Here is a 26725-nt window from a genome sequence, read left to right as displayed (position 1 = left end):
TCTAACGCTCTGTCCTCTCCTCCCCCCCGGTCGTGGTGCTCAGACGTGGAGGAGGGCCAGCTGTCAGAGTGTGGGGGAGACGGAGAGCTGGAGGCTGGTGACAGCCCTCTACCACGCAGCAGCAGCACCTCCGACATCACACAGCAACTGGCTGACACCTTCCCAGGTAGGGATACAACAATGGGTGTGTGAACACACACAGCATGAGGGCATGTTCTAACAAAGGGCATTTTAGCTGCCCTAGTGGAGCTATTTAGACTGATGCTAACAATGTATCCGTCCATACAGTGATTTATGTGCTTTGAAGCCTACAGGTTATAACTCATATTTCTGATGCTGCATCTAGAGATGTAGGGATGAGACTAGAACCGTATTTATGACCACAACAGACTGCTGTCTGCTATGTGTGTGTGTCCAGTGTGATTAACAGGCACTGTGTGACTTCCAGGCCAGAAGAGAGCGTACTCTCCCAACAACTCCTGTAGCTCCGATGGCAGGACGTCAGAAGGGAGGAGAGACGGCGACCCACCAGTGGTGAGTCACACACCTGATGCAAAATCAATGACCCTCGTATTTCAGCAGGGCATCTGTTGCAGTCTGATAGAGGCATCTCTGAAACACCCACTGATGACTTCTCCCTCTGTGCTCCTAGATTTTGATCCGGCGGAGCAGCAGTCCGGCTGAGCTGGACTACCCTGTAGAGGGACACAACACCTACACAAGGCCCCAGCTCCAGGAGAAAAGTGAGAATATACAACTGTCTTTCAACCATCTCATACTTTGTCTCAAAACCATAACATTGACCTCTCTCTCCTCTCTCCTTCGCTCCTCAGGCGAGAGTGTGAGCAGCGAGACGTCCAACGGCTACCTGAACAACGCTGACAGCAGCCTGCTGGCCTGGCAGGCGTTTGAGGAGGAGGCAGACTTCCATTCAGCACAGATAGGCATCATAGCAGACACAGAGAGCCAGAGGAACCTGCTGCTCAGCAACAATGAGGCCCTGGCAGGTACTGTACTGGATTGGCCTGGACAGGGGAGTTGGGTGGGAGGGGGGGCGTGCAGGGGTGGTTACAGGTCTGGGGAAGGTTTCTGGGGGGGATTGATGGTGGTTAAGGAGGCTTGGAGGGGATTGGTTTATATTGGATAAACACTGTACCCTCAGGTCCAGTAGATTGGTATTCTGTGAGGTTGTATAAGTTGTCACGTTCACCTGAGGTGTGGGTCTGCCCGTGGGTAGTGATTGGATTTATCTCAGAGCAGCTTGACCTTTCAGAGGATTAGAATAGCCTTCATAGCCAGCCTCTGTCTGGGGGAAAGTGATCTGCTCTACAGTATTGTATCTTCTTCCCTGCCTGCCTGCCTGCCTGCCCGCCCTCCCTCACCCTGGCCACTGAAGCTCTGTACCACCTCGGAGAAAGAGAAAACGCTCCCTTTCTCTGCACCTCTATCTAGCCTTGGACGTGTTCCGGTTTTACCACCTGCTCAGGGGTCTTTATTCAGCAGGCAGCTGGACCCTTTGTTTTTTTTAGCTGTGTTAGGTATTAGGTCAACGCCTCATGGGTACATAAAGATGGAATGGTTACCACTTACATGTTCACTGGGCAACGTTAGGTGAGAGTCTCATTGCTATTAAGAAATGTTAGTTAAATCTTAGGTAAGTATCTCAAAATGTTATTGTGGTTCAGTGGGTGAATGCTCCCTTGAAGTACATTTGAATATTTGGAGAACACCACTATGGCTAATAGCTAGCTGTCAATTCTTGTCCAATGAAAGAAATGTAAGAATACCTCAGCTGTAACCCCTGACCCTTAGTGTAACCCCCACCTTGTCTGTGTTGTCTGTACTCCTAAATTGATTAATTGTGAATTCACAGCCTCTGTCCTCTTGTCCCTGTGCTCCCCCAAGCTCCGCTGTCTCCTCGTTGTCCCCTTGTCTTGTTTTAGGTCCTGAGTGTGCCCTCTCTCCCCACTCTGCACCCCTGTCCCAGCACCAACACCACCAGCACCCCCCCGCCTCGCCAGCTTTGCTCGTGCATCCTGAGTGCCCCCAGCTCCTGGAGGACACCATGCATCAGTCTGTGTTACACATGCCTCAGGACCTGGGTACTGCTACTGTCCCTACTATCCCCCCTACACACCCCCTTTTAGCCTGCCCAGCCCACCACCCTCTGTGTTGCACTGTTTATCCTATACCCAGCCCACACACTCCCATTCCACCCATCATCTGTGTTTGGCCGTTTGTGACTCTGGTAACTGGTCAATCTCTGTGTTGAATCACCTCAGTGTCTGGGGTGTGGACAGGCCTAGAGTTGTAGTGTTATACAATAGAGTTTATACAGTAGTAAATCAAAGTTTTCTCTCTCTTTCTCACTCTCTCTCGCTCTCCACTCTTCTCTCTCTCCTCTCTTCTCTCTCTCGCCCTCTCTGGCCTTGTAGACAGCAGTGAGTGTCTGACTGATGATGTCAGCATCATCGCAGGCGGGAGCCTGACAGGCTGGCACGCTGACTCAGCCTTTGTGCTCTGGAGGAGGATTCTGGGTATCCTGGGGGATGTCAACAGCATCCGCTGCCCCAGGATCCACGCCAAGGTGTTCAGTTACCTCTACGACCTGTGGCACAAATTGGCAAAGGTAAGCCCAGCCTCCAAACACTCTCATCTGCCCAGATGACATGTCATCTATTCAGTCATCTACAGTAAGTTTATCTCAGTCAATATTTTGTTCTGTAGATTTTCAATCAGGCTAATGTGGTAATGCACTAATTGCAGATCCGGGACAACCTGGGCATCAGTGTGGATAACCAGTCGTCTCCTCCCCGGCCTGTCTTCATCCCTCCTCTCAGAATGCTGGCCTCCTGGCTCTTCAAGGTGAGTCAGCTGCTCAGAGGTCCACTGCCTCTACACACATCACCCAACTATCAATGACATGCATGTGGCTCTCCCTCTGTCCTCCTCTCTCCCTCTCCCCCCCAGGCCACCATGCTGCCAGCAGAGTTCAAGACGGGGAAGCTGCAGGCCTATAAACTCATCTGTGAGATGATGACTAAGAACCAGGACGTGCTGCCCAACAGTGACTTCCTGGTCCATCTCTACCAAGTCATGCACAAGGGCTTCACCAGCGAGGACCAGGTAACACATGGACATTTTTGCCAGACACTTTTAGTTTTATCCTAAGCAGGTTTCAGTTAATAATACATCTATTCAGTATGAGGGGTCCATGTGAGACAGGTATGGCCAAGAGGAAGCCTGACGAAGATCCACAGGGGTCGAAACATTGCCTCTTTAAAACCTAAACTGTGCTGTAATTCTCCTGTTTTCATGTGCTATTCTATGTATCCTGTACTGTGTATGTGGAAACAAGTTGTAGATTCCTGTAACTAAGGCCAGAAGAGGGAGACATTATCAAACACAAGAGAATGGGACCGCTCTGACAGTACAGCTTGGGTCTGTTGCATTCTGTGGCTGTAGTTCCACTCATAAACACTACAAGGATTGATTGCAAAAGAAAGTGGAGAGGTCTCAAGTATTTACTGATAAGTGGGACCAAATAACACGTCAAGAGGGATGGGCCTGATTTCATATACGAAGGAAAGGTGCTCCTGATCGGCAGTCATATGAAAACAAAATGTTTTATGTATGTACAGTGAGGGAAAAAAGTATTTGATCCCCTGCTGATGTTGTATGTTTGCCCACTGACAAAGACATGATCAGTCTATAATTGTAATCGTAGGTTTATTTGAACAGTGAGAGACAGAATAACAACAACAAAATCCAGAAAAACGCATGTCAAAAATGTTATAAATTGATTTGCATTTTAATGAGGGAAATAAGTATTTGACCCCTCTGCAAAACATGACTTAGTACTTGGTGGCAAAACCCTTGTTGGCAATCACAGAGGTCAGACGTTTCTTGTAGTTGGCCACCAGGTTTGCACACATCTCAGGAGGGATTTTGTTCCACTCCTCTTTGCAGATCTTCTCCAAGTCACTAAGGCTGACGTTTGGCAACTCGAACCTTCAGCTCCCTCCACAGATTTTCTATGGGATTAAGGTCTGGAGACTGGCTAGGCCACTCCAGGACCTTAATGTGCTTCTTCTTGAGCCACTCCTTTGTTGCCTTGGCCGTGTGTTTTGGATCATTGTCATGCTGGAATACCCATCCACGACCCCTTTTCAATGCCCTGGCTGAGGGAAGGAGGTTCTCACACAAGATTTGACGGTACATGGCCCCGTCCATCGTCCCTTTGATGCGGTGAAGTTGTCCTGTCCCCTTAGCAGAAAAACACCCCCAAAGCATAATGTTTCCACCTCCATGTTTGACGGTGGGGATGGTGTTCTTGGGGTCATAGGCAGCATTCCTCCTCCTCCAAACACGGTGAGTTGAGTTGATGCCAAAAAGCTCGATTTTGGTCTCATCTGACCACAACACTTTCACCCAGTTCTCCTTTGAATCATTCAGATGTTCATTAGCAAACTTCAGACGGCCCTGTATATGTGCTTTCTTGAGCAGGGGGACTTGCGGGCGCTGCAGGATGTCAGTCCTTCACGGCGTAGTGTGTTACCAATTGTTTTCTTGGTTACTATGGTCCCAGCTGCCTTGAGATCATTGACAAGATCCTCCCGTGTAGTTCTGGGCTGATTCCTCACCGTTCTCATGATCATTGCATCTCCACAAGGTGAGATCTTGCATGGAGCCCCAGGCCGAGGGAGATTGACAGTTCTTTTGTGTTTCTTCCATTTGCGAATAATCGCATCAACTGTTGTCACCTTCTCACCAAGCTGCTTGGCGATGGTCTTGTAGCCCATTCCAGCCTCGTGTAGGTCTTCAATCTTGTCCCTGACATCCTTGGAGAGCTCTTTGGTCTTGGCCATGGTGGAGAGTTTGGAATCTGATTGATTGCTTCTGTGGACAAGTGTCTTTTATACAGGTAACAAACTGAGATTAGGAGCACTCCCTTTAAGAGTGTGCTCCTAATCTCAGCTCGTTACATGTATAAAAGACACCTGGGAGCCAGAAATCTTTCTGATTGAGAGGGGGTCAAATACTTATTTCCCTCATTAAAATGCAAATCAATTTATAACATTTTTGACATGCGTTTTTCTGGATTTTTTTGTTGTTATTCTGTCTCTCACTGTTCAAATAAACCTACCATTAAAATTATAGACTGATCATTTCTTTGTCAGTGGGCAAACGTACAAAATCAGCAGGGGATCAAATACTTTTTTCCCTCACTGTTTATGTCCTTTTGTAGTTTGTTATGGTAGTTGCTTGTTTGTTTGCTTTTGTGTGTCCACTACACCGAGGTAATGGCCTGAAGAGGGTGGGGTGTTCTGGGGAGGTGTGGTGGGTAGTCTGGGGGACCATGAACATTTATCTCCCACTTCTCTATTGTGGGATGGTTATTTGTAACGGCTGTCAATGGTATTACATGCCTACAAGAAATAAATAAGAATAATACCCAAAAATGAAAAAATACCCCAAAAGATGGCTCCTTGCAACAACATTTTTTATATATAAACGCAACATGTAAAGTGTTGGTCCCATTTTTCATGAACTGAAATAAAATAACACAGAAATGTTTAATACGCACATAAAGCTTATTTCTCTCAAATTCTGTGGCCAAATTTGCTTAAATCCCTGTTAGTGAGCATTTCTCCTTTGCCAAGATAATCCATCCACTTCACAGGTGTGGCATATCAAGAAGCTGATTAAACAGCATGATCATTACACTGGTGCACCTTGTGCCGGGGACAATAAAAGGCCACTCAAAAATGTGCAGTTTTGTCACACAACACAATGCCACAGATGTCTCAAGTTTTGAGTGAGCGTGCAATTGGCATGCTGACTGCAGGAATGTCCACCAGAGCTGTTGCCAGAGAATTTAATGTTCATTTCTCTACCAATGTCGTTTTAGAGAATTTGTCAATACGTCCAACCGGCCTCAAAACCACAAATCACGTGTATGGTGTTGTTTGGGCGAGCAGTTTGCTGATGTCAACATTGTGAACAGAGTTCCCCATTGTGGGGTTATGGTAGGGGCAGGCATAAGCTACGGACAATGAACACAATTGCATTTTATCGATGGCAATTTCAATGCACAGAGATACCGTGACGAGATCCTGAGGTCCATTGTAGTGCCATTCATCCGCCACCATCACCTCATGTTTTAGCAAGATAATGAACAGCCCCATGTTGCAAGGATCTGTACACAATTCCTGGAAGCTGAAAATGTCCCAGTTCTTCAATGGCCTGCGATGTCACCCATTGAGCATGTTTGGGATGTTCTGGATCGACGTGTACAACAGCGTGTTCCAGTTCCCACCAATATCCAGCAACTTCGCACAGCCATTGAAGAGGAGTGGGACAACATTCCACAGGCCATAATCAACAGACTGATCAACTCTATGCGAAGGAGATGTGTCGCGCTGCATGAGGCAAATGGTGGTCACACCAGATACTGACTGGTTTTCTGATCCAAGCCCCTACCTTTTTTTAAAGGTATCTGTGACCAACAGATGCATATCTGAATTCCCAGTCATGTGAAATCCATAGATTTAGGTCCTAATGAATTTATTTAATTTGACTGATTTCATTAAATGAACTGTAACTCAGTAAGATCTTTGAAATTGTTGCATGTTGCGTTTGTATATTTTTTCAGTATAAAATATTTGAATAATTTTTATATAAAAAAATTGTTTAGTCCCTCAAATGTGGGGGAGTGTAGGTGGGTTAAAAAACCTAAAAATTAAAAAACACTAGATGGGGCTATAGTCAGACATCATAGCTTTGTTGCATTGTCCTTTCGATACAGGAGCAGCATGATGCAATACACTGTCGCTGGTACATAGCACATGCTTATTGTCATGTCTTGTCATGTGTTGACATAGGTCCTGCTGATGATGACATATTGCTTATGCATTACCTTTACCCCTCTGACTTGTTCTGGACTAGCTAAGGTAAATGTGAGGAAAGTTGATGAAGCTGGTGAAGTAATATATTGTGCATAGGTAAGGGTCATGGGTTCACGCCAGTGTAGTCTTGTGTTTTCTAGGCCTCTGCTCAGCTGTCAACTGGATATCTCCAGACCTCTCTCTCTGTCTCCTCCTGCCAACCGGTGGTGGTGATGATTGCACACTGTTTTGGCATGTTGTCTCCTCTCACTCCAGCATGGTCCTCCTCTATCTAGCCACACCCTGCCTCCCTGCCTGCCTGGTTAGCTGGCTGGCTGCTCTTCACGTTAGGCTGTGGTCCAGTCCAGCCAGCCCAGCCTGCTGAGTAGGGATAAAACAGGAGCCGGCAAAAAACAAAGACAGGAGAGGAGAGGGAGAGAGTTGGAAAGAGATTGAAAGGGGGAAAAACTGTAAATAAATTGTTTTGTTGTGTGTGTGTGTGCATGCGTGTGTGTGTGTCTGCATGTGTGTGTGTGTATGTGTGTCCTCTGCCCACGGGTTTATATTGCGCCTTGGCAGCACGACAAGCTTATTAGAATGTTTTCCATGTCATTAAATAATGTTTGAGCTCCTGCCGTGTGTATGTGATTAATTAAGGACTGACGTCTGTCGTGCTCCGTAAGTGACACGTTGGCTGGGGCTGGAGAGGACCGGGAGGGAGAGACTGGGGAGGAAAGGGGGCTCCCGGGGAATGCGCTGTGGAGAAATGAGGGGGCCGGCACAGAGGGACAGCGTGGCATTCTCCAGCTTTTGTTGTGCCTAAATATAATATGGGGCCGGGCTGCCAGTGCTGAGCTGGCTGGGCGCTGGAGCGTGTTCAAATTGGCCAGAGAAAGAGTCCTCACGCCACACAATGGAGGGACAGCCCAGCCACACGCCTGCTTTACATAAGAATGTGCCTCTTACTACGTCCCCTCTATCCACCCTCCCTGCAGTATCCCTCCCAAATCTAGCGTTCTTCTCTCTTTAGTCTACTCTGTCCCACTCAGATTCTCCATATATATTTTTCCCCATTTCTTTGTCTTTTTACTGGTCTGTCTAGTCTTGAAAAAAACAATATATATGACAGGGTTTTTTCACTAAAAAGGAGGGGCTATGAAGGAGGGTACATCCTCTCCACCCGGCTGCCAATGTCACTGGTATTGTCCAGTCTCTCTCTCTCTCTCTCTCTCTCTCTCTCTCTGTCTCTATCTCTCTATCTCTCTCTCTGTCGCTCTGTCTGTCTGTCTACCGAGCCTGCAGTGGCATTACCTTGGCCTTGCACAATGGCAATAATCTATTTAATAAGAGTGCTGTTCAGCCTACTGAAAAGTTGTTGCTTGTGGATTAAATGTGCCTTCTAGTGTGCTGAGTGTGAGCCTGTCATTAAACATCTCTCTAACACCTGCTCTCCCTGTGCAAAACCATCAGTTTCTTTTTTCACCTCAATTTATCAGTGAAGAGAAACAGGGATTGTTTAATCTGTGTAACGGATGCCTGTGGAGAGAGAGGGAAAGTGTGACAGTTGAGTTCTGCTGCGGTTCAAAACCCAGTGGCTTAGTTAATGATTAAACCCTCCAAAAGCACCTCTAGACCTTGACACATAGCCATACAGATGGGCTCTACCTATTAACATGTCTAGCCTGGACTGGGAAAACCCCATTTTACAAACTTGTTCTGTGATAAGAACTGATAGTAGTGCCATGATGTCAATAACGACCAGTAAATGGGGAAATATTTCATTCCATGTAAGAAACATAATATAAAGACTGAGGCTCATTCCCTGTGGGTTGTGTGCCTACCAAACACGGCAGAATGAAAGGGTTAAGAAGCCTCCTGTCAGGCTTGTATTAATGCACCTTTTATTGAACAGAGCAGAGTAGGCCAATCCTACTGCCAACCCTCAGCCCCACCACACGCACGCAGCAGGGCTCAATTCCCATCTCTACTACCACACACTAATTTCACATCCAGCTCCCTCTACTTACAGGCAGAATGGAAATGCTTTGTAGGTTTGTCGCTTCCCCTAAAATGCAAATGTCTGGCGATCAGCCGACATTACGCCTCTCAGAGGTCAATTACAGCAGAAATTAGGGGAAAATGGGCCTCCAAGCCCAACGCTCCAAACCAATTTTCGTCTTCTGCCGACACGCTATGTTTTGACTTGTTCCTTATTGCCTGCGTGTTTTTATATTCCTCTTTTGTTTCCCCACTCTGTGTTTACAAAGGCTTCATTTGAGGGGATTAATGTAGTGGGTGGGTTGGAAGGCGCAGAGCAGAGTAGGGGTGGAGGAGGAGGAGTGTGTCGGGTGTTTGCTGAGGTGTACTGGGGTTTAGGACTCAGGGAGACACAGGGCCGCTGTTTGAACGACCTGATTTACACACGTTTACAGCTATCCAGAAGGCAGGTGTTCCCGGCCTGGACCTTGGCTGTGTACACACGCAGACACACACACACAGTTAAGCAAACCCCCCCGCCCTTATGTAGTTCTATTACATTCTTATCGCAAGAATATCAGTTCACTCCTGACATTTAAGGCAATATGAGGTCATCCACGGCAACCTATTTCAGTTCATTATTAGACACAGTACTTTATTAAAATGCCCAACCCAATGCATGTTTTCAGTATACTGTACCTTTCTAGCCATCAGGGTGATGAGATGACCATTGTTATTGTGGAGCGGTACTTTCTGCCCACGTATACTTAAATCCCTCTTCAATACTCTCTTTAATACTGTGTGTGTGTGTGTGGTACTTTTGTTCCACCATTCCCCCTCCCTTGTGCTGTGTGATCAACCCATGTGCTGCCTCTTTCTCCCATTCCTCTCTCTTTTTCTCCATCCCTCGTCCTCATTTCTGTTTTTGTAAGATATGGACTGTGAAATGCTGTGCTCTCCTGAGTGCGCTGTTGTCATATTTGTAGCAATTTGGGAAGCACTACTATGCTATCATTATTTTCCAGAGCTCAGTGACTGTCCATTCCCCAAAATACACGTATCAGAATACCAGAGATACATACCACCTACTTACAAAAGATATGGCTCTATGTTTATTTTAATGATCATTCAATCAATCCATTGACCTAACCACCATGACCATCTGTGTGGTGTGTGTGTTCGCTCTCAGGACGTTCTAAACACAGTGATCCGTTCCTGTTCCCCACGCTTCTTCTACCTGGGCCTGCCTGGCTTCACTATGCTGGTGGGAGACTTCATTACCGCTGCAGCACGCATCCTCAGCCACGACTCCTCAGAGGTACGCAGGTCTGCACAAACAGACACAGACACACACATAGACAGGCAGGCAGGCTTACATCAAATGTGACGCAATATGTAATCCAATGTATTTAGGGTCGTTAAACCTATTCTACTATACTTCATTCTGAAGTTCAGATTAGTGTGTTGAATGTACTACACAGTATTCAACTCAATGGAAACATATTCAGTGAGTTAAACAACATAATGCTGCCGCTCCTGGAGGACTTTCTCCTGGATGCTTTTCTCCTGAAGGCTTTTCCTTCAAGATGAATGTTTCATGCAACATAATCAGAGTTCTGTAGTGATGAGATGACGAATGTGTGTTATTTTAATCTGAAAGGCTCCGAGGATTGACGCACAGACCGTCCTTGGGTCGCTGGTCTGTTTACCCAACCTCTACCTGCAGATTCCACTACTGCAGACCGTTCCCGGAACTGATGACATTGTTGTCGGGAACGAGGACATCAAGGTATTCATAGTTCTTACATGTACTTTGACATTTTAGTAAATATTCAGACAGCAAACAAATAAAAAAAATTGGATAGCAGTTCCCTGTAGTTAGAGTTCAAGTATCTTGATTAATAAAATGGAAAGTTTGGATGGTATGTGAAGTGGATTGAACATCATCATGTCTCCTCTACCCTCTCCCTTCAGGACTATCTGGTCAACATCTTACTGAAGACGGCACGGAATGAACCCTGTGAAGCGGCCAGGTATGGAGGGGATGGGGGTGCAGAAGAAAGGAACAGTCGTGTGGAGGGAATGGGATTGATTGGATTGAGTGGATTAATGTTCATATTTCATATGAACAAATATAAAATATTTGATGAATTTGTGTAATGTAAGAAGAAAATAAAAAGGGGGTAATGCAATGGCGCCGGAGGGGATGGCTGACGTTTTATGGGCTCTTAACCAACCGTGCTATTTTGTGTGTTTCTTCGCATTGTTTGTAAATTATTTTGTACATAAAGTTGCTGCTACCGTCTCTTATGACCGAAAATAGCTTCTGGACATCAGAACAGCGATCGCTCACCTTGAACTGGACGAATAATTTTTATTTTATGAGTCGGACGAGAGGGATTTGCTCCAGACACCCGACAGGGCCCTCATCCCCGTCATTCGCAGTAGAAAGAAAAGGAGATATCGCGGATGGAGATCCGGGTGCTTGGTAAGGAGCCGGCAACAAGTGGCTAATCTGCCTTTGCCATCAATACTATTGGCCAATTTACAATCGCTTGATAATAAAGTGGACGAACTACAAGCACGTACAGTTGAAGTCGGAAGTTTACATACACTTAGGTTGGAATCATTAAAACTCGTTTTTCAACCACTCCACAAATTTCTTGTTAACAAATTATAGTTTTGGCAAGTCGGTTAGGACATCTACTTTGTGCATGACACAAGTAATTTTTCCAACAATTGTTTACAGACAGATTATTTAACTTATAATTCACTGTATCACAATTCCAGTGGGTCAGAAGTTTACATACACTAAGTTGACTGTGCCTTTAAACAGCTTGGAAAATTCCAGAAAATGATGTCATGGCTTTAGAAGCGTCTGATAGGCTAATTGACATCATTTGAGTCAATTGGAGGTGTACCTGTGGATGTATTTCAAGGCCTACCTTCAAACTCTGTGCCTTTTTGCTTGACATCATGGGGAAATCAAAATAAATCAGCCAAGACCTCAAAAACATTATTGTAGACCTCCACAAATCTGGTTCATCCTTGGGAGCAATTTCCAAAAGCCTGAAGGTACCACGTTCATCTGTACAAACAATAGTTTGCAAGTATAAACACCATGGTACCACGCAGCCTTCATACCGCTCATGAAGGAGACGCGTTCTGTCTCCTAGAAATGAACATACTTTGGTGCGAAAAGTGCAAATCAATCCCAGAACAACAGCAAAGGACCTTGTGAAGATGCTGGAGGAAACAGGTACAAAAGTGTCTATATCCACAGTAAAACGAGTCCTATATCGACATAACCTGAAAGGCTGTTCAGCATGGAAGAAGCCACTGCTCCAAAACCGCCATAAAAAAGCCAGACTACGGTTTGCAACTGCACATGGGGACAAAGATTGTACTTTTTGGAGAAATGTCCTCTGTTTGACCATCGTTATATTTGGAGGAAAAAGGGAGGACTTGCAAGCCAAAGAACACCGTCCCAACCGTGAAGCACGGGGGTGGCAGCATCATGCTGTGGGGGTGCTTTGCTGCAGGAGGGACTGGTGCACTTCACAAAATAGATGGCATCATGAGGAAGGAAAATTATGTGGATATATTGAAGCAACATCTCAAGACATCAGTCAGGAAGTTGAAGCTTGGTCGCAAATGGGTCTTCCAAATGGACAACGACCCCAAGCATACTTCCAAAGTTGTGGCAAAATGGCTTAAGGACAACAAAATCAAGGTATTGGAGTGGCCATCACAAAGCCCTGACCTCAATCCTATAGGAAATTTGTGGGCAGAACTGAAAAAGTGTGTGCGAGCGAGGCCTACAAACCTGACTCAGTTACACCAGCTCTGTCAGGAGGAATGGGCCAAAATTCACCCAACTTATTGTGGGAAGCTTGTGGAAGGCTACCCAAAACGTTTGACCCAAGTTTAAACAATTTAAAGGCAATGCTACCAGATACTAATTGAGTGTATGTAAACTTCTGACCCACTGATAATGTGATGAAATAAATAAAAGCTGAAATAAATAAATCTCTCTACTATTATTCTGACCTTTCACATTCTTAAAATAAAGTGGTGATCCTAACTGACCTAAGACAGGGAATTTCTACTAGGATTAAATGTCAGGAATTGTATAAAACTGAGTTTAAATGTATTTGGCTAAGGTGTATGTAAACTTCCGACTTCAGCTGTATATCCTACCAACGGGACATTAAAAACTGAGTCGTGGCTGAACGAAGACATGAATAACGGGTTATACACTGTATCGTCAGGATAGAACAGCAGCCTCTGTTAAGACAAGGGATGGTGGTCTATGTATATTTGTAAACAACAGCTGGTGCACAAAATCAAATACTAAGGAAGTCTCAAGGTTTTGCTCGCCTGAGGTAGAGTATCTCATGATAAGCTGTAGACCACATTATCTACCAAGAGAGTTTTCATCTATATTCTTCGTAGCTGTCTATTTACCACCAGAAACCAATGCTGGCACTAAGACCTCACTCAATGAACTGTATACGGCCATAAGCAAACAGGAAAACGCTCATCCAGAGGCGGCGCTCCTAGTGGCCGGGGACTTTAATGCAGGGAAACTTAAATCAGCTTTTACCTCATTTCTACTAGCATGTTAAATGTGCAACCAGAGGGAAAAAAAACTAGAGACCACCTTTACTCCACACACAGAGACACGTACAAAGCTCTCCCTCTTCCTCCATTTGGCAAATCTGACCATAATTATATCCTCCTGATTCCTGCTTACAAGCAAAAACTAAAGCAGGAAGCACCAGTGACTCAGTCAATAAAAAAGTGGTCAGATGAAGCAGATGCTAAGCTACAGGACCGTTTTTCTAGCACAGACTGGGATATGTTCTGGGATTCTTCCGATGGCATTGAGGAGTACACCACATCAGTCACTGGCTTCATCAATAAGTGCATCGATGACGTCGTTCCCACAGTGACTGTACATACATACCCCAACCAGAAGCCATGGATCCCAGGTAACATCCACACTGAGCTAAAGGGTAGAGCTGCCGCTTTCAAGGAGCGGGACTCTAACCCGGAAGCTTATAAGAAATCCCGCTATGCCCTCCGACGATCCATTAAACAGGCAAAGCGTCAATACAGGACTAAGATCGAATCGTACTACACCGGCTCCGACGCTTGTCGGATGTGGCAGGGCTTGCAAACTATTACAGCCTACAAAGGGAAGCACAGCCGCGAGCTGCCCAGTGACACGAGCCTACCAGACGAGCTAAATTACTTCTATGCTCGCTTCGAGGCAAGTAACACTGAAACATGCATGAGAGCATCAGCTGTTCCGGACGACTGTGTGATCACACTCTCCGTAGCCGATGTGAGTAAGACCTTTTAAACAGGTCAACATTCACAAGGCCGCAGGGCCAGACGGTAACCTGCCTAAATGACTACCGATCCGTAGCACTCACGTCTGTAGCCATGAAGTGCTTTGAAAGGCTGGTCATGGCTCACATCAACACCATTATCCCAGAAACAGATGCACAGATGATGCAATTTATATTGTGCTCCACACTGCCCTTTCACACCTGGACAAAAGGAACACCAATGTGAGAATGCTATTCATTGACTACAGCTCAATGTTCAAAACCATACTGCCTTCAAAGCTCATCACTAAGCTAAGGACCCTGGGACTAAACACCTCCCTCTACAACTGGATCCTGGACTTCCTGCCAGGCTGCCCCCAGGTGGTAAAGGTAGGTAACAACACATCCGCCACGCTGATCCTCAACACCAGGACCAGGACAACAACCTCTCCCTCCACGTGATCAAGACAAAGGAGATGATGGTTGTGGACTACAGGAAAAAGAAAAGGACCGAGCACGCCCCCATTCTCATTGACGGGGCTGTAGTGGAGCAGGTTGAGAGCTTCAAGTTCCATGGTGTCCACATCACCAATAAACTAACATGGTCCAAGCACACCAAGACAGTCATGAAGAGGGCACAACAAAACCTATTCCCCCTAAGGAGACTGAAAAGATTTGGCATGGGTCCTCAGATTCTCAAAAGGTTCTACAGCTGCACCATCGAGAGCATCCTGACTGGTTGCATCACTGCCTGGTATGGCAACTGCTCGGCCTCCGACCGCAAGGCACTACAGAGGGTAGTGCGTACGGCCCAGTACATCACTGGGGCCAAGCTTCCTGCCATCCAGGACCTCTATACCAGGCAGTGTCAGAGGAAGGCCCTAAAAATTGTCAAAGACTCCAACCACCCTAGTCATAGACTGTTCTCTCTGCTACCGCACGGCAAGCGGTACCGGAGCGCCAAGTCTATGTCCAAGAGGCTTCTAAACAGCTTCTACCCCCAAGCCATAAGACTCCTGAACATCTAATCAAATGGCTACCCAGACTATTTGCATTGCCCCCCCCCCCCCCCCCTTTACGCTGCTGCTACTCTCTGTTTATTATCTATGCATAGTCACTTATCTATGCCCCGCACATTGACTCGGTACCAGTACCCCCTGTATATAGCCTCGCTATTGTTATTTTTACTGCTGCTCTTAAATTATTTGTTACTTTTATTTCGTATTATTTTATTTAGTAATGGTATTCTTCTCAAAACTGCATTGTTGGTTAAGGGCTTGTAAGTAAGCATTTCACTGTAAGGTCTACACCTGCGCATGTGACAAATAACATTTGATTTGATTGGAATTTCAGAGATACAACATGAGTAAGTATGTAATTGGTCCCATAGCGTGCATCAGTATTCTCTCACTGGTCTTCTGTGTGTTCTAGGTATATAGCTGTATGTAGTCTGGGCCTGTGGGTATGTGAGGAGCTGATGCAGAACAATATTCACCACCAGGTCAAGGATGCCATCAATGTACTGGGCGTAACACTAAAGGTGAGTGTGTTGTTGCATCAGCATCTATGTGAGTGACAACGTGCTCAGTGGTGTGACTCCTGTATGTTTTTGAAGACCTCTGCTCCCCTGTCTATCAGTGGAAATATGCAGAGAGAACCTGAGGGTTTTGGGAAAAGAGCTCGGGGCGGTGGAGTAATTTCCAGACCACTCGCTCTCAGTGGATGCAGGCCAATTTAAGCATTTAAGTTTCTTACTAGTGCAATACCCCCCTCTAATGGAGCAGTAATCACTCCCCTGCCCAACTTGACACACACACCCGGCTGGCCCAAAATAAAGGGGATGAGGGAGGGGTGCTTTTCTAAAAGCAGGTGCTGAACGCTCTGGATCAGTCTTTGTGTTGGGCCAGATCACCTTTTTTAACAACACAGCTGTGTCTGCCAATCAGTCCATAAATAAACTGTAGTTTGAAAGAAAGTTATTTGCAGAACCAAGACATTTTCATAAATGTTTCTGTTATGCCAGAGGTCCCCATAATAGTTTTATACAACCACTCATCCTACTACGTTGTTGACTTCCCAGAAGACGAACCCTGATCTCTCGTTTACTGTCCTCGCTCTCTCACTCTCTCTTGCTCGCTTGTCAGTTTGGGAACAAGGCCGTGGCTCAGGTAGCCTGTGACCTGTTCCAGCTCCTCATCTCTCACTGGGAACACCTCCAGAGGCTAGAGCGCTCTCTCCCAAAGAAGATCATTGAGGTAGGATGACACCGCTCCCCCTCAGCTCACCTAACCATCTCCTATTATGGGACATGCTATCTTCTTTCACTTGAGAAATACATGTCATCGAAGTGTTCCTTTATTTTTGTACCATGCAGATCTTTGTGGCCACTATAGCATTTCTGTTGCCGAGCGCAGAGCACTCGACGGTGGAGGCTGACAAAAAGGTACGGGGAAGTTGAAAAGAGCATAAAATGGCTGAAGTCTGAAGGACCCTTTTTCGATAGATGTAGCGAGGGAATTTGTACAGGAATCTTGTTTTGTCTGGACCCTATTTGTGTCTCTCCCTTCCTGATTTCTATCTCATTTTCTCTCTCCTTTTCTCTCTCTTTTTCTCCCTCCAGCCCTCCCTCTCTGTCCCTCTCTCCCTACCTCATCCCTCTCCCTAGCTGTTTTATTGATTATCTTTGCGTACAGTAGGCTTCATTGTGTGTGGAGGGTGCTGGGCTAATGGAAAAGGCCTCTCCTCTCTTTGTATGACTCAGCTAATGGTGTCTCTGCTGCTGTGCCTGCTGGACTGGTGCATGGCCATGCCCCTGAGTATGCTGCTGGAGCCCATCAGCATGCCCGTGCTGGAGGACCCCACATCCCACAAGGCCCCTCTGCTCGACTATATCTACAGGGTGGGTAACATAGAGAGAATACAGTGTCAAAGTAATTTGTCTTACCCCAACCACAGCCCTATTCAGATGCCCTATTCAGCATTTAAAGTTTGTTCTATGCCTATGCCGCCTTGGAAATTCAGTTTCCAATTTTTGTTTCCAGTTTCTACTGTTATGTGAGAATGTCCACCTAACCACCCCACCTGTTTGGTAAAACACATGTAATACCCAAAAACATTCATTTATAACCCTTATTTAGCGAGAAGAGGCTGAGCATCAGGCTAAATTAATGTGGTGTTATTCATTGGAGTTTTGACAGATGCGGTCAAAGACAATCCTTTATATGGATGTCACCCCTGATAAGAAATTGTCAAATTATGTAGATGTGTCTTTGTCCTTGTGATAAGCCTGGATTTAAAAGCCTGTCTGGATTTGAGTTTAATATTTCTTAAAATGAGAGAGACTGCAGCTGCTATCTAGGAATTAAATAAATGTCATTTGTTGTTCTATTGTGCACATAACAGTAAAGTGTCTCTTAATTTCATCATAGGTAAATAAGCGTTACCCTGACCTTAGTGAAATGCTTGTCCTCTTGTTTTCAGATATACAATGTGAGGAGCAACATATTTGGACAATATTAACGTAATAAAACCAGAGAATATCACAAACACACTAAATACACGTCTCTACTGGTCTCCAATACAAAATGGACTTCAAACTGTACTCACAACAAAACGCTTTCTTTAAAATATCCTTCATAAGGCTATTCAATACTCAGTCTTTTCAGCTAGGCACTCATTTACAGTTGAAGTCGGAAGTTTACATACACTTAGGTTGGAGTCATTAAAACCCATGTTTCAACCCCTCCACAAATTTCTTGTTAACAAACTATAGTTTTGGCAAGTCGGTTAGGACATCTACTTTGTGCATGACTCAAGTAATTTTTCCAACAATTGTTTACAGACAGATTATTTCACTTATAATTCACTGTATCACAATTCCAGTGGGTCAGAAGTTTACATACACTAAGTTGACTGTGCCTTTAAACAGCTTGGAAAATTCCAGAAAATGATGTCATGGCTTTAGAAGCTTCTGATAGGCTAATTGACATCATTTGAGTCAATTGGATGTATTTCAAGGCCTACCTTCAAACGCAGTGCCTCTTTGCTTGACATCATGGGAAAATCAAAAGAAATCAGCCAAGACCTCAGAAAAACAATTGTAGACCTCCACAAGTCTGGTTCATCCTTGGGAGCAATTCCCAAACGCCTGAAGGTACCACGTTCATCTGTACAAACAATAGTTTGCAAGTATAAACACCATGGTACCACGCAGCCTTCATACCGCTCAGGAAGGAGACGCGTTCTGTCTCCTAGAGATTAACATACTTTGGTGCGAAAAGTGCAGATCAATCCCAGAACAACAGCAAAAGGACCTAGTGAAGATGCTGGAGGAAACAGGTACAAAATTATCTATATCCACAGTAAAACGAGTCCTATATCGACATAACCTGAAAGGCCGCTCAGCAAGGAAGAAGCCACTGCTCCAAAACCGCCATAAAAAAGCCAGACTACGGTTTGCAACTGCACATGGGAACAAAGATCAGAATTTTTGGAGAAATGTCCTCTGGTCTTATGAACAAAAATAGCACTGTTTGGCCATAATGACCATCGTTATGTTTGGAGGAAAAGGGGGGTACCTTGCAAGCCGAAGAACACCATCCCAACCGTGAAGCACAGGTGTGGCAGCATCATGCTGTGGGGGTGCTTTGCTGCAGGAGGGACTGGTGCACTTCACAAAATAGATGGCATCATGAGGAAGGAAAATGATGTGGATATATTGAAGCAACATCTCAAGACATCAGTCAGGAAGTTGAAGCTTGGTCGCAAATGGGTCTTCCAAATGGACAATGACCCCAAGCATACTTCCAGAGTTGTGTCAAAATGGCTTAAGGACAACAAAGTCAAGGTATTGGAGTGGCCATCACAAAGCCCTGACCTCAATCCTATAGAAAATGTGTGGGCAGAACTGAAAAGGCGTGTGCGAGCAAGGAGGCCTACAAACCTGACTCAGTTACACCAGCTCTGTCAGGAGGAATGGGCCAAAATTCACCCAACTTATTGTGGGAAGCTTGTGGAAGGCTACCCAAAACGTTTGACCCAAGTTAAACAATTTAAAGGCAATGCTACCAAATACTAATTGAGTGTATGTAAACTTCTGACCCACTGGGAATGTGATGTAAGAAATAAAAGCTGAAATAAATCTCTCTACTATTATTCTGACATTTCACAATCTTAAAATAAAGTGGTGATTCTAACTGACCTAAGACAGGGACATTTTACTAGGATTAAATGTCAGGAATTGTGAAAAACTGAGTTTAAATGTATTTGGCTAAGGTGTATGTAAACTTCCGACATCAACTGTACATAGCAGTAAACCTCACAAAATGAATAAAGCGATTTGTCTTGTTTATGCATACTTTATTCTGCCTCTCTTCTGGATATGTATTAGATGTTTATCTTAACAAATCAGTCAGCAGATTAAATTTAAGTGAGCCATTCATACGATGATGAAGAACGATGGGACATTTCTGCATCTCTACTGAGGATTTGAACTTGGTATTTGTATCTAACAGCATGAGGCTTCTCTGTGTAAAAGGCATGATTGCTCTGGACCTTATTGGTTCACTGGAGCTCCACTCTGGCTCCTCCATCTGCTCTCTGCCTGCCTCAGCAGCTGCACCCTCCCCTCGCTGTGTGTGTGTGCGTGCGCGTGCGTGAGTGGTCTATTTGCTTGTGTGTATGTTTTTGTGCATCTGTGAGTGAGTGTACATATGTGCCTCTGTGCACATCTACACATATCCATGTTTGGTCGGTTGTGTGTTACCTTCCTGGAACTGTTGCTATGCGAGGTGCAGCCACTTAGTCGTCAAGCAAGCCAAAGCTTTTTTCTCCTCCACAGAGGAACCACTTTGGGGCTTTGGTGTGGCAGCTGTTTGGTTCTGGTCTTTTCTCCATAAACTCTAATCCCCCCATGCCCAGAGGACTGTTAGGCATAATAATCCACATACTGTCTGCATTTCCTCACACAATACTGTTTCAGATGACAGAACCTGTGCCTCTCCTCTGAGCCTCAGCCAAGTGTGCATATGTGTGTTGAATGGGATTAGCCATTCATTTACATGGACCAGCCTCCACAATGGGTTTACCAAGTCTACCCACTCAGTGTGATAGGCCCCACAGTTTGCTTTTGTCTGGTATGTCAGGCGTAGCTTCCAAACACTTCTCTGCTTACAGCACACAGGTGTGTGTGTGTGTGAGTGTGTGTGAGGGTGTGTGTGAGGGTGTGTGTGTGACTGTGAGTGATTGTGTGTATGTGTGTGAGAGTAGGTGTGAGTGATTGCATGTGTCTGTGTGACTGTCTCTGCGCGAGTGTGTGTGTGTGTGAGTGAGTGATTGTGATTGTGTGTGACTGTCTCTGCGCGCGCACACTGTGTGTGAGTGAGTGATTGTGTGTGCATGTTTGATTGTGTGCATGTCTGTGGCAACATGAGCAGAGGGATAAAATCTTAATTAAATCAAACAGAATAAACTTGTCCAATCAGTGTAATCAACTGACCCAGCGGGTCTTATCTAGTCCTGCCAACCCAACGGACTGATGCCCTACCATCTGTTAAAGTGTCTTGCAAAAGTATCATCCCCCTTGGTATTTTTCCTATTTTGTTGCATTACAACCTGTAATTTAAATTGATGTTTATTTGGATTTCATGTAATGGACAAAATAGTCAAAATTGGTGAAGTGAAATGAAAAAAAGAACTTGTTTCAAAAAATTCTAAAAAATAAATAACGGAAAAGTGGTGCATGCATATGTATTCACCCCCTTTGCTATGAAGCCCCTAAATAAGATCTGGTGCAAAGGATTACCTTCAGAAGTCACATAATTAGTTAAATAAAGTCCACCTGTGTGCAATCTAAGTGTCAAATGATCTCAGTATATTACACCTGTTCTGAAAGGCCCCAGAGTCTGCAACACCACTAAGCAAGGGGCACCACCAAGCAAGCGGCACCATGAAGACTAAGGAGCTCTCCAAACAGGTCAGGGACAAAGTTGTGGAGAAGTACAGATCAGGGTTGGGTTATAAAAAAATATCAGAAACTTTGAACATCCCACGGAGCACCATTTAAATCCATTATTAACAAATGGAAAGAATATGGCGCCACAACAAACCTGCCAAGAAAGGGCCGCCCACTAAAACTCACGGACCAGGCAAGGAGGGCATTAATCAGAGAGGCAACAAAGAGACCAAAGATAACCCTAAAGGAGCTGCAAAGCTCCACAGCGGAGATTGGAGTATCTGTCCATAGGACCACTTTAAGCCGTACACTCCACAGAGCTGGGCTTTACAGAAGAGTGGCCAGAAAAATGCCATTGCTTAAAGAAAAAAATAAGCAAACACGTTTGGTGTTCGCCAAAAGCCATGTCAGAGACTCCCCAAACATATGGAAGAAGGTACTCTGGTCAGATGAGACTAAAATTGAGCTTTTTGGCCATCAAGGGAAACGCTATGTCTGGCGCCAACCCAACACCTCTCATCACCCCGAGAACACCATCCCCAAAGTGAAGCATGGTGGTGGCAGCATCATGCTGTGGGAATGTTTTTCATCGGCAGGGACTGGGAAACTGGTCAGAATTGAAGGAATGATGGATGGTGCTAAATACAGGGAAATTCTTGAGGGAAACCTGTTTCAGTCTTCCAGAGATTTGAGGCAGAAGACGGAGGTTCACCTTCCAGCAGGACAATGACCCTAAGCATATTGCTAAAGCAACACTCGGGTGGTTTAAGGGGAAACATTTTAAATGTCTTGGAATGCCCTAGTCAAAGCCCAGACCTAAATTCCAATCCAGATTGCTGTACACCAGCGGAACCCATCCAACTTGAAGAGCTGGAGCAGTTTTGCCTTGAAGAATGGCTAGATGTGCCAAGCTTATAGAGACATACCCCAAGAGACTTGCAGCTGTAATTGCTGCAAAAGGTGGCTCTACAAAGTTTTGACTTGGGGGGGCACGCTCAAGTTTTTTTGGCATATTTCTTGTTTGTTTCACACAAAAAAATATTTTGCATCTTCAAAGTGGTAGGCATGTTGTGTAAATCAAATGATACAAACCCCCCAAAAATTAATTCCAGGTTGTAAGACGACAAAATAGGAAAAATGCCAAGGGGGGTGAATACTTTCGCAAGCAGATCGACACACTCACTCATCACAGGAGAAATGGATTAGTGGCAATAAAGAGCTTCTCCTCCCTTAGATCGCCGGCTCACCATGTCAAACAGACCATATATTCCCCCTCCGTATGTTCATGAACCATTCAAAGTGCAATAAGCAATGCTTCACTGATTATCTTCCATACCTGCAACCTCTGCGTTCAAGATTACTGCATAATTGTCCTCTTAGTTAGTTACTTAGTTACTACTTAGTTACTTAATTACTTACTTACCTACTTACTTTGTTACTTACTCTGTGTTTCAGATACTGTAAGGTCAATGTTTTTGGCTGTGCCTCCACTGTCACATGCTCTAAGACTCTCAGGCAGACTGGGTAGTGTGTCTGTATGAGTATGTAATGTTTCTAATTCATGAGTCCTGTGTGCTCGTTGATGCTGTGCAGCCAGCCACACAAAGGAACAGTAGCAGTGACTGTATTCAAGGTTACCACCATATGCCACATGCAGGATTACCACATTACCACTGTTTTTCTCTCGAAGTTGCTTTAACCCACTAGGTGTTGACTCCTATCCTCTATCCTGTCCGGTAGGTGCTTCACTGCTGTGTCTCTGGCTCCAACCTGCACACCCAGCAGAGTCACTACCTCCTGAGCCTGTCTGACCTCTCCACTGACTATGACCCCTTCCTCACGCTGGGCCAGGTCAAGTGTTCTGAGCCCCCGCCCTCACACACCGCCACAGACTTTGGCAACCTTCTCACCGTGGCCGAGGGTAAGGAGACCTGAGACCTCACAACTGTCACGCCCTCACTACTGTCACCAACACAGCAGGAGGCAGGATGGGCAGATGAGGTGCCACCCGTTTAATACCTGCTGTGTAGGAGATTGCTCTGGGCTGACAGAGAAATTAAAGGAGGGCTGTGTACGTTTGTGTGTTAGACAGTGTGTGTTTTGAGCATGTGTACGTGCGTGTGTTTGTGTGTTAGCGACAGTGTGTGTTTGAGCGTGTGTACGTGCGTGTGTTTGTGTGTTAGAGACAGTGTGTTTGAGCGTGTGTTTGAGCGTGTGTACGTTTGTGTGTTTGTGTGTTAACGACAGTGTGTGTTTGAGCGTGTGTACCTGCGTGTGTTTGTGTGTTAGAGACAGTGTGTGTTTGAGCGTGTGAATGTGTGTGTGTGTTAGACAGTGTGTGTTTGAGCGTGTGTACGTGCGTGTGTATGTGCATGCGTGTTTGCGTGAAAGAGCAATAGAATGCTTTTGAGTATCCTGTCATCCAAGGTGTGTGCCCAGCTGCCCCTGCTTGTTTTAGATATTACTCTTCCTCATCCAGACCACACTCTTCCTCTCCCAAACCACCTGGGAAATGGGCAGTGGGGGATCTACAGGGAGATGTAACCTTTTAATAGGTAGCCTTCCATTTGGAGGTAGCTACTCCATTAAATGTTAATGTTTTGACCTAATATTTACTAGACAAACACATGGAATGGAATGTTTAAAGAGGTAGGCATTAGTGCTCTGCCCCAGGGAGAGGACCCATTATCAAAGAGACATCTAAAAATGATTTTTATTAGTGACCTTGTGGTGCCATTAGGTAATGTATTAGAGTATTTCTTTACATCAGCCATTTCTTCTACTGATGTTTCAGAAGTCATTTTTTCTTTCAACCAAAAGAACATACCCATTGATGTAATGTTGGCTAAGCCCAGCTGAAATATCTAGCTTATGTCATTACTTTTCATACAGCCCTACAAAGTCTAAATAGAAACTACAGATGGCCTCAGCAGACCAACCAAAGAGCACTATGCATTTCCCTTTAGATCATATTGATTAAGTCTCATCAAAGGGCCTGTGTATCTCTAATGCATCCTCTCTAAAGAGCTTTCTCCACTTTGATGAGGGATGATGGTATTGATAGCACTGTCACAATGCAGAGCGCATCTACTTGTTTTTCCCCCATCGTTACATGATATCTCTTTCATTTTGGAGTAGTCCTGAGCATTTAAATAAATCTGATACATGGTGTAGCACTCTATTCACCGTCCTGTAAAGACGTGGTTCTCATTAGCACTTTGCCAGTCTTTTCTCTCCTCCCATTGTAGCAGACTCAATGGGTTTTTCAAAGTTGTCTCCCATGATTAGATGCTACCTACTTATTTATGGCAGATGTGTGTTGGCCATAACCATTGTGAGAAATGAAAAACGACCCTATTAGTTATTATGAAGGAAAAGCTAGCTTTTTGTGTGAAAAGGCGAGAGAATTGAGAACATGTCTACACATGGTAATTTGGTTAAAAAAGATGAAGCCCCAAGTTCGCGTTGAATTGCTAAATGAGTTTACTATAGTTTATTAGGATCCCCTTTAGCTGTTGCACATTAGCTGTTGCACAGTACGAAAAAAATTATGAAAATGTATGCACTCACTACTGTAAGTTGCTCTGGATAAGAGTGTCTGCTAAATGACTCCGATGTACATGTAAAATGCACATGCAGCAGCTACTCTTCCTGGGTTCCACACAAAACATTAAATACATGAGTACATACAACACATGACAGAATACATGTGCTGGGTCTTGACTTCACTGTGTGAAATACATGTAAACATGGGGGGACTTAAAAGGTTTATGAAATGGTTTGTCTCTCAGGATGTCTGTAGACCATCATATTCACTCCTGTTTATCCTGTTCTCCTCTTGCCTTCAGAGAAGAAAAGACGGAATATGGAGCTGATCCCTCTGACGGCGCGGATGATCATGACACACCTTGTGAACCACCTGGGCCACCATCCCCTCAGTGGTGGCCCCGCCCTCCTGCACAGCCTGGTCAGTGAGAACCACGACAACCCCTTTGTGGAGTCATCAGAGCTCTCCTCGGAGGTATTCAAGAGCCCCAACCTGCAGCTGTTTGTGTTCAACGACAGCACCCTGGTGTCCTACCTCCAGGTGCCTTCAGAGCCCTCTGGTCCAGGGGAACCATACAAGAACTCCTCCCAGGTACGGGTCATCGTCAGGGACATCTCTGGAAAGTACTCCTGGGACGGAGGGGTCCTCTACCGCACCCAGGAGGGAGTCAACAGCATGCATCAGGGGAGTGAAGACCCCTCCAACCACTCCACCACCAAGCCCACCTCACCAGGGACCTCAGAGCGCTCCAACCCTCCTGGCTGGGACTCCCAGTCAGGCTGTGATGAGGAGGAGAAGGAGGAGAAGGAGGAGGAGGAGGAGGAGAAGGTTGATGTCCTGGACCAGCTCCTGGAGGACCTGGGATACAGCAGCCCTGAGTGCCTGCCCCAGCCCCGGCTTAGGCTCAACCAGCCAGCCCCCTCTCCCTGTGGGATGAACCTGGAGCAGGAGGGGGCCATCATGGAGGCCATCCTCAGGCAGACGCAGCAGGAGGAGGAGCAGGTGAAGAGGTGGAATGCAGACGTGAACGTCAAGGCCACCGGCCAGAGAGAACCCGCTCACCAGGAGCCCAAAGCTCTCTTCTACTTCTGCAGACTGCTACTCAACGACCTGGGCATGAACTCATGGGACCGCAGGTACAGAGTAGAGAACAACAACACCTCATCCACAGTTGTAGACTAGTTAGAAGAATACCTCACGGAGAGCAAGAAAGTGGGAGAGAAAAAGAGGCTGGAAAGGCGTTATTCTGCTCTCCACAGGGAAACAACTGTAGATCAGTAATGGTTTCAGAGCTCAATTTAAACCTGTTTGCACCTGTTACTCTTCAGACCAAAAACCAAACGTAAAACATGAAACGTTCTTCTCCTACTTTCAATCTGTGTTTTACCATTCAAAAAATAGCAAGCACAGTCTTTGCACTGGTACAGTGTAAAGTGCCATCTGGATGCATTTGAAGTTCAATTTTGTTTATTCCTTTTCAGGAAAAGCTTTCATCTCCTGAAGAAGAACTCAAAGCTCTTGAGAGAACTGAAGAATTTGGATTCCAGGCAGTGGTATGTTCCTGTACACTAATTATTTAGGTCCTCTTCAGCACACACTGTATCCCTAGATAACATTGGCATGTACGATTTGCTTCTTGTTCGGCATTTTAAAAGGAACTTACTGAATTGTGAATCAGTGTTTAATCTCTAATCAAGACCTTTTGACCAAACCATCCTAGATTTCACCTGGGTATTCTAGCTAAGCCTGAAATATTGCAGCGTTCCATGTCCATCATTACTCTGAACCTAAGCCCACTAATGAAGATTATCTTCCTCTAAATCAGTAAAGATCACACTCTCAAGGCGACATATTAAAACAGCTCCACTCTGCCCTCCCCTCCTCTCCTTCTAATCTACACCATCTCGGGCTGATCACAGCTCGGCAGCACTCACACACAGCGATCAATAGGCACTTCACACTGCTAATGACTTGGGCTTATTAAAGAATGCCCCCAGGATTTTAGCAGACAAGGCAACCTGTTTGG

At 45.3% G+C, this 26725-nt stretch overlaps 1 protein-coding gene across 5 annotated transcripts in view; it reads left to right on the top strand.

Annotated features, from left to right (window-relative positions):
- The window catches only part of LOC121539172 (ral GTPase-activating protein subunit alpha-2-like), a 166279-nt gene that overhangs the window by 69974 nt on the left and 69580 nt on the right, over positions 1–26725 (top strand). For 4 of the 5 annotated variants that reach the window (XM_045207505.1, XM_041847480.2, XM_045207508.1 and 1 more), the window contains exons 18-35: positions 44–166; positions 449–534; positions 653–743; positions 834–1007; positions 1944–2102; positions 2436–2629; positions 2767–2865; positions 2971–3126; positions 10054–10182; positions 10525–10653; positions 10839–10897; positions 15632–15740; positions 16345–16455; positions 16575–16643; positions 16962–17099; positions 22893–23073; positions 25001–25835; positions 26181–26252. In XM_045207505.1, the coding sequence (XP_045063440.1) occupies positions 44–166; positions 449–534; positions 653–743; positions 834–1007; positions 1944–2102; positions 2436–2629; positions 2767–2865; positions 2971–3126; positions 10054–10182; positions 10525–10653; positions 10839–10897; positions 15632–15740; positions 16345–16455; positions 16575–16643; positions 16962–17099; positions 22893–23073; positions 25001–25835; positions 26181–26252 (2914 nt within the window). The remainder of the gene's footprint in view (positions 1–43; positions 167–448; positions 535–652; positions 744–833; positions 1008–1943; positions 2103–2435; positions 2630–2766; positions 2866–2970; positions 3127–10053; positions 10183–10524; positions 10654–10838; positions 10898–15631; positions 15741–16344; positions 16456–16574; positions 16644–16961; positions 17100–22892; positions 23074–25000; positions 25836–26180; positions 26253–26725) is intronic. The other variant, XM_045207507.1, reaches the window with a different exon arrangement.

The sequence above is a fragment of the Coregonus clupeaformis genome, chromosome 25, assembly GCF_020615455.1.
Source record: "Coregonus clupeaformis isolate EN_2021a chromosome 25, ASM2061545v1, whole genome shotgun sequence".
NCBI lineage: Eukaryota > Metazoa > Chordata > Actinopteri > Salmoniformes > Salmonidae > Coregonus > Coregonus clupeaformis.
The sequence above is the reverse complement of the archived record's forward strand: the minus strand, read 5'-3'. Positions and strand labels throughout refer to the sequence as shown.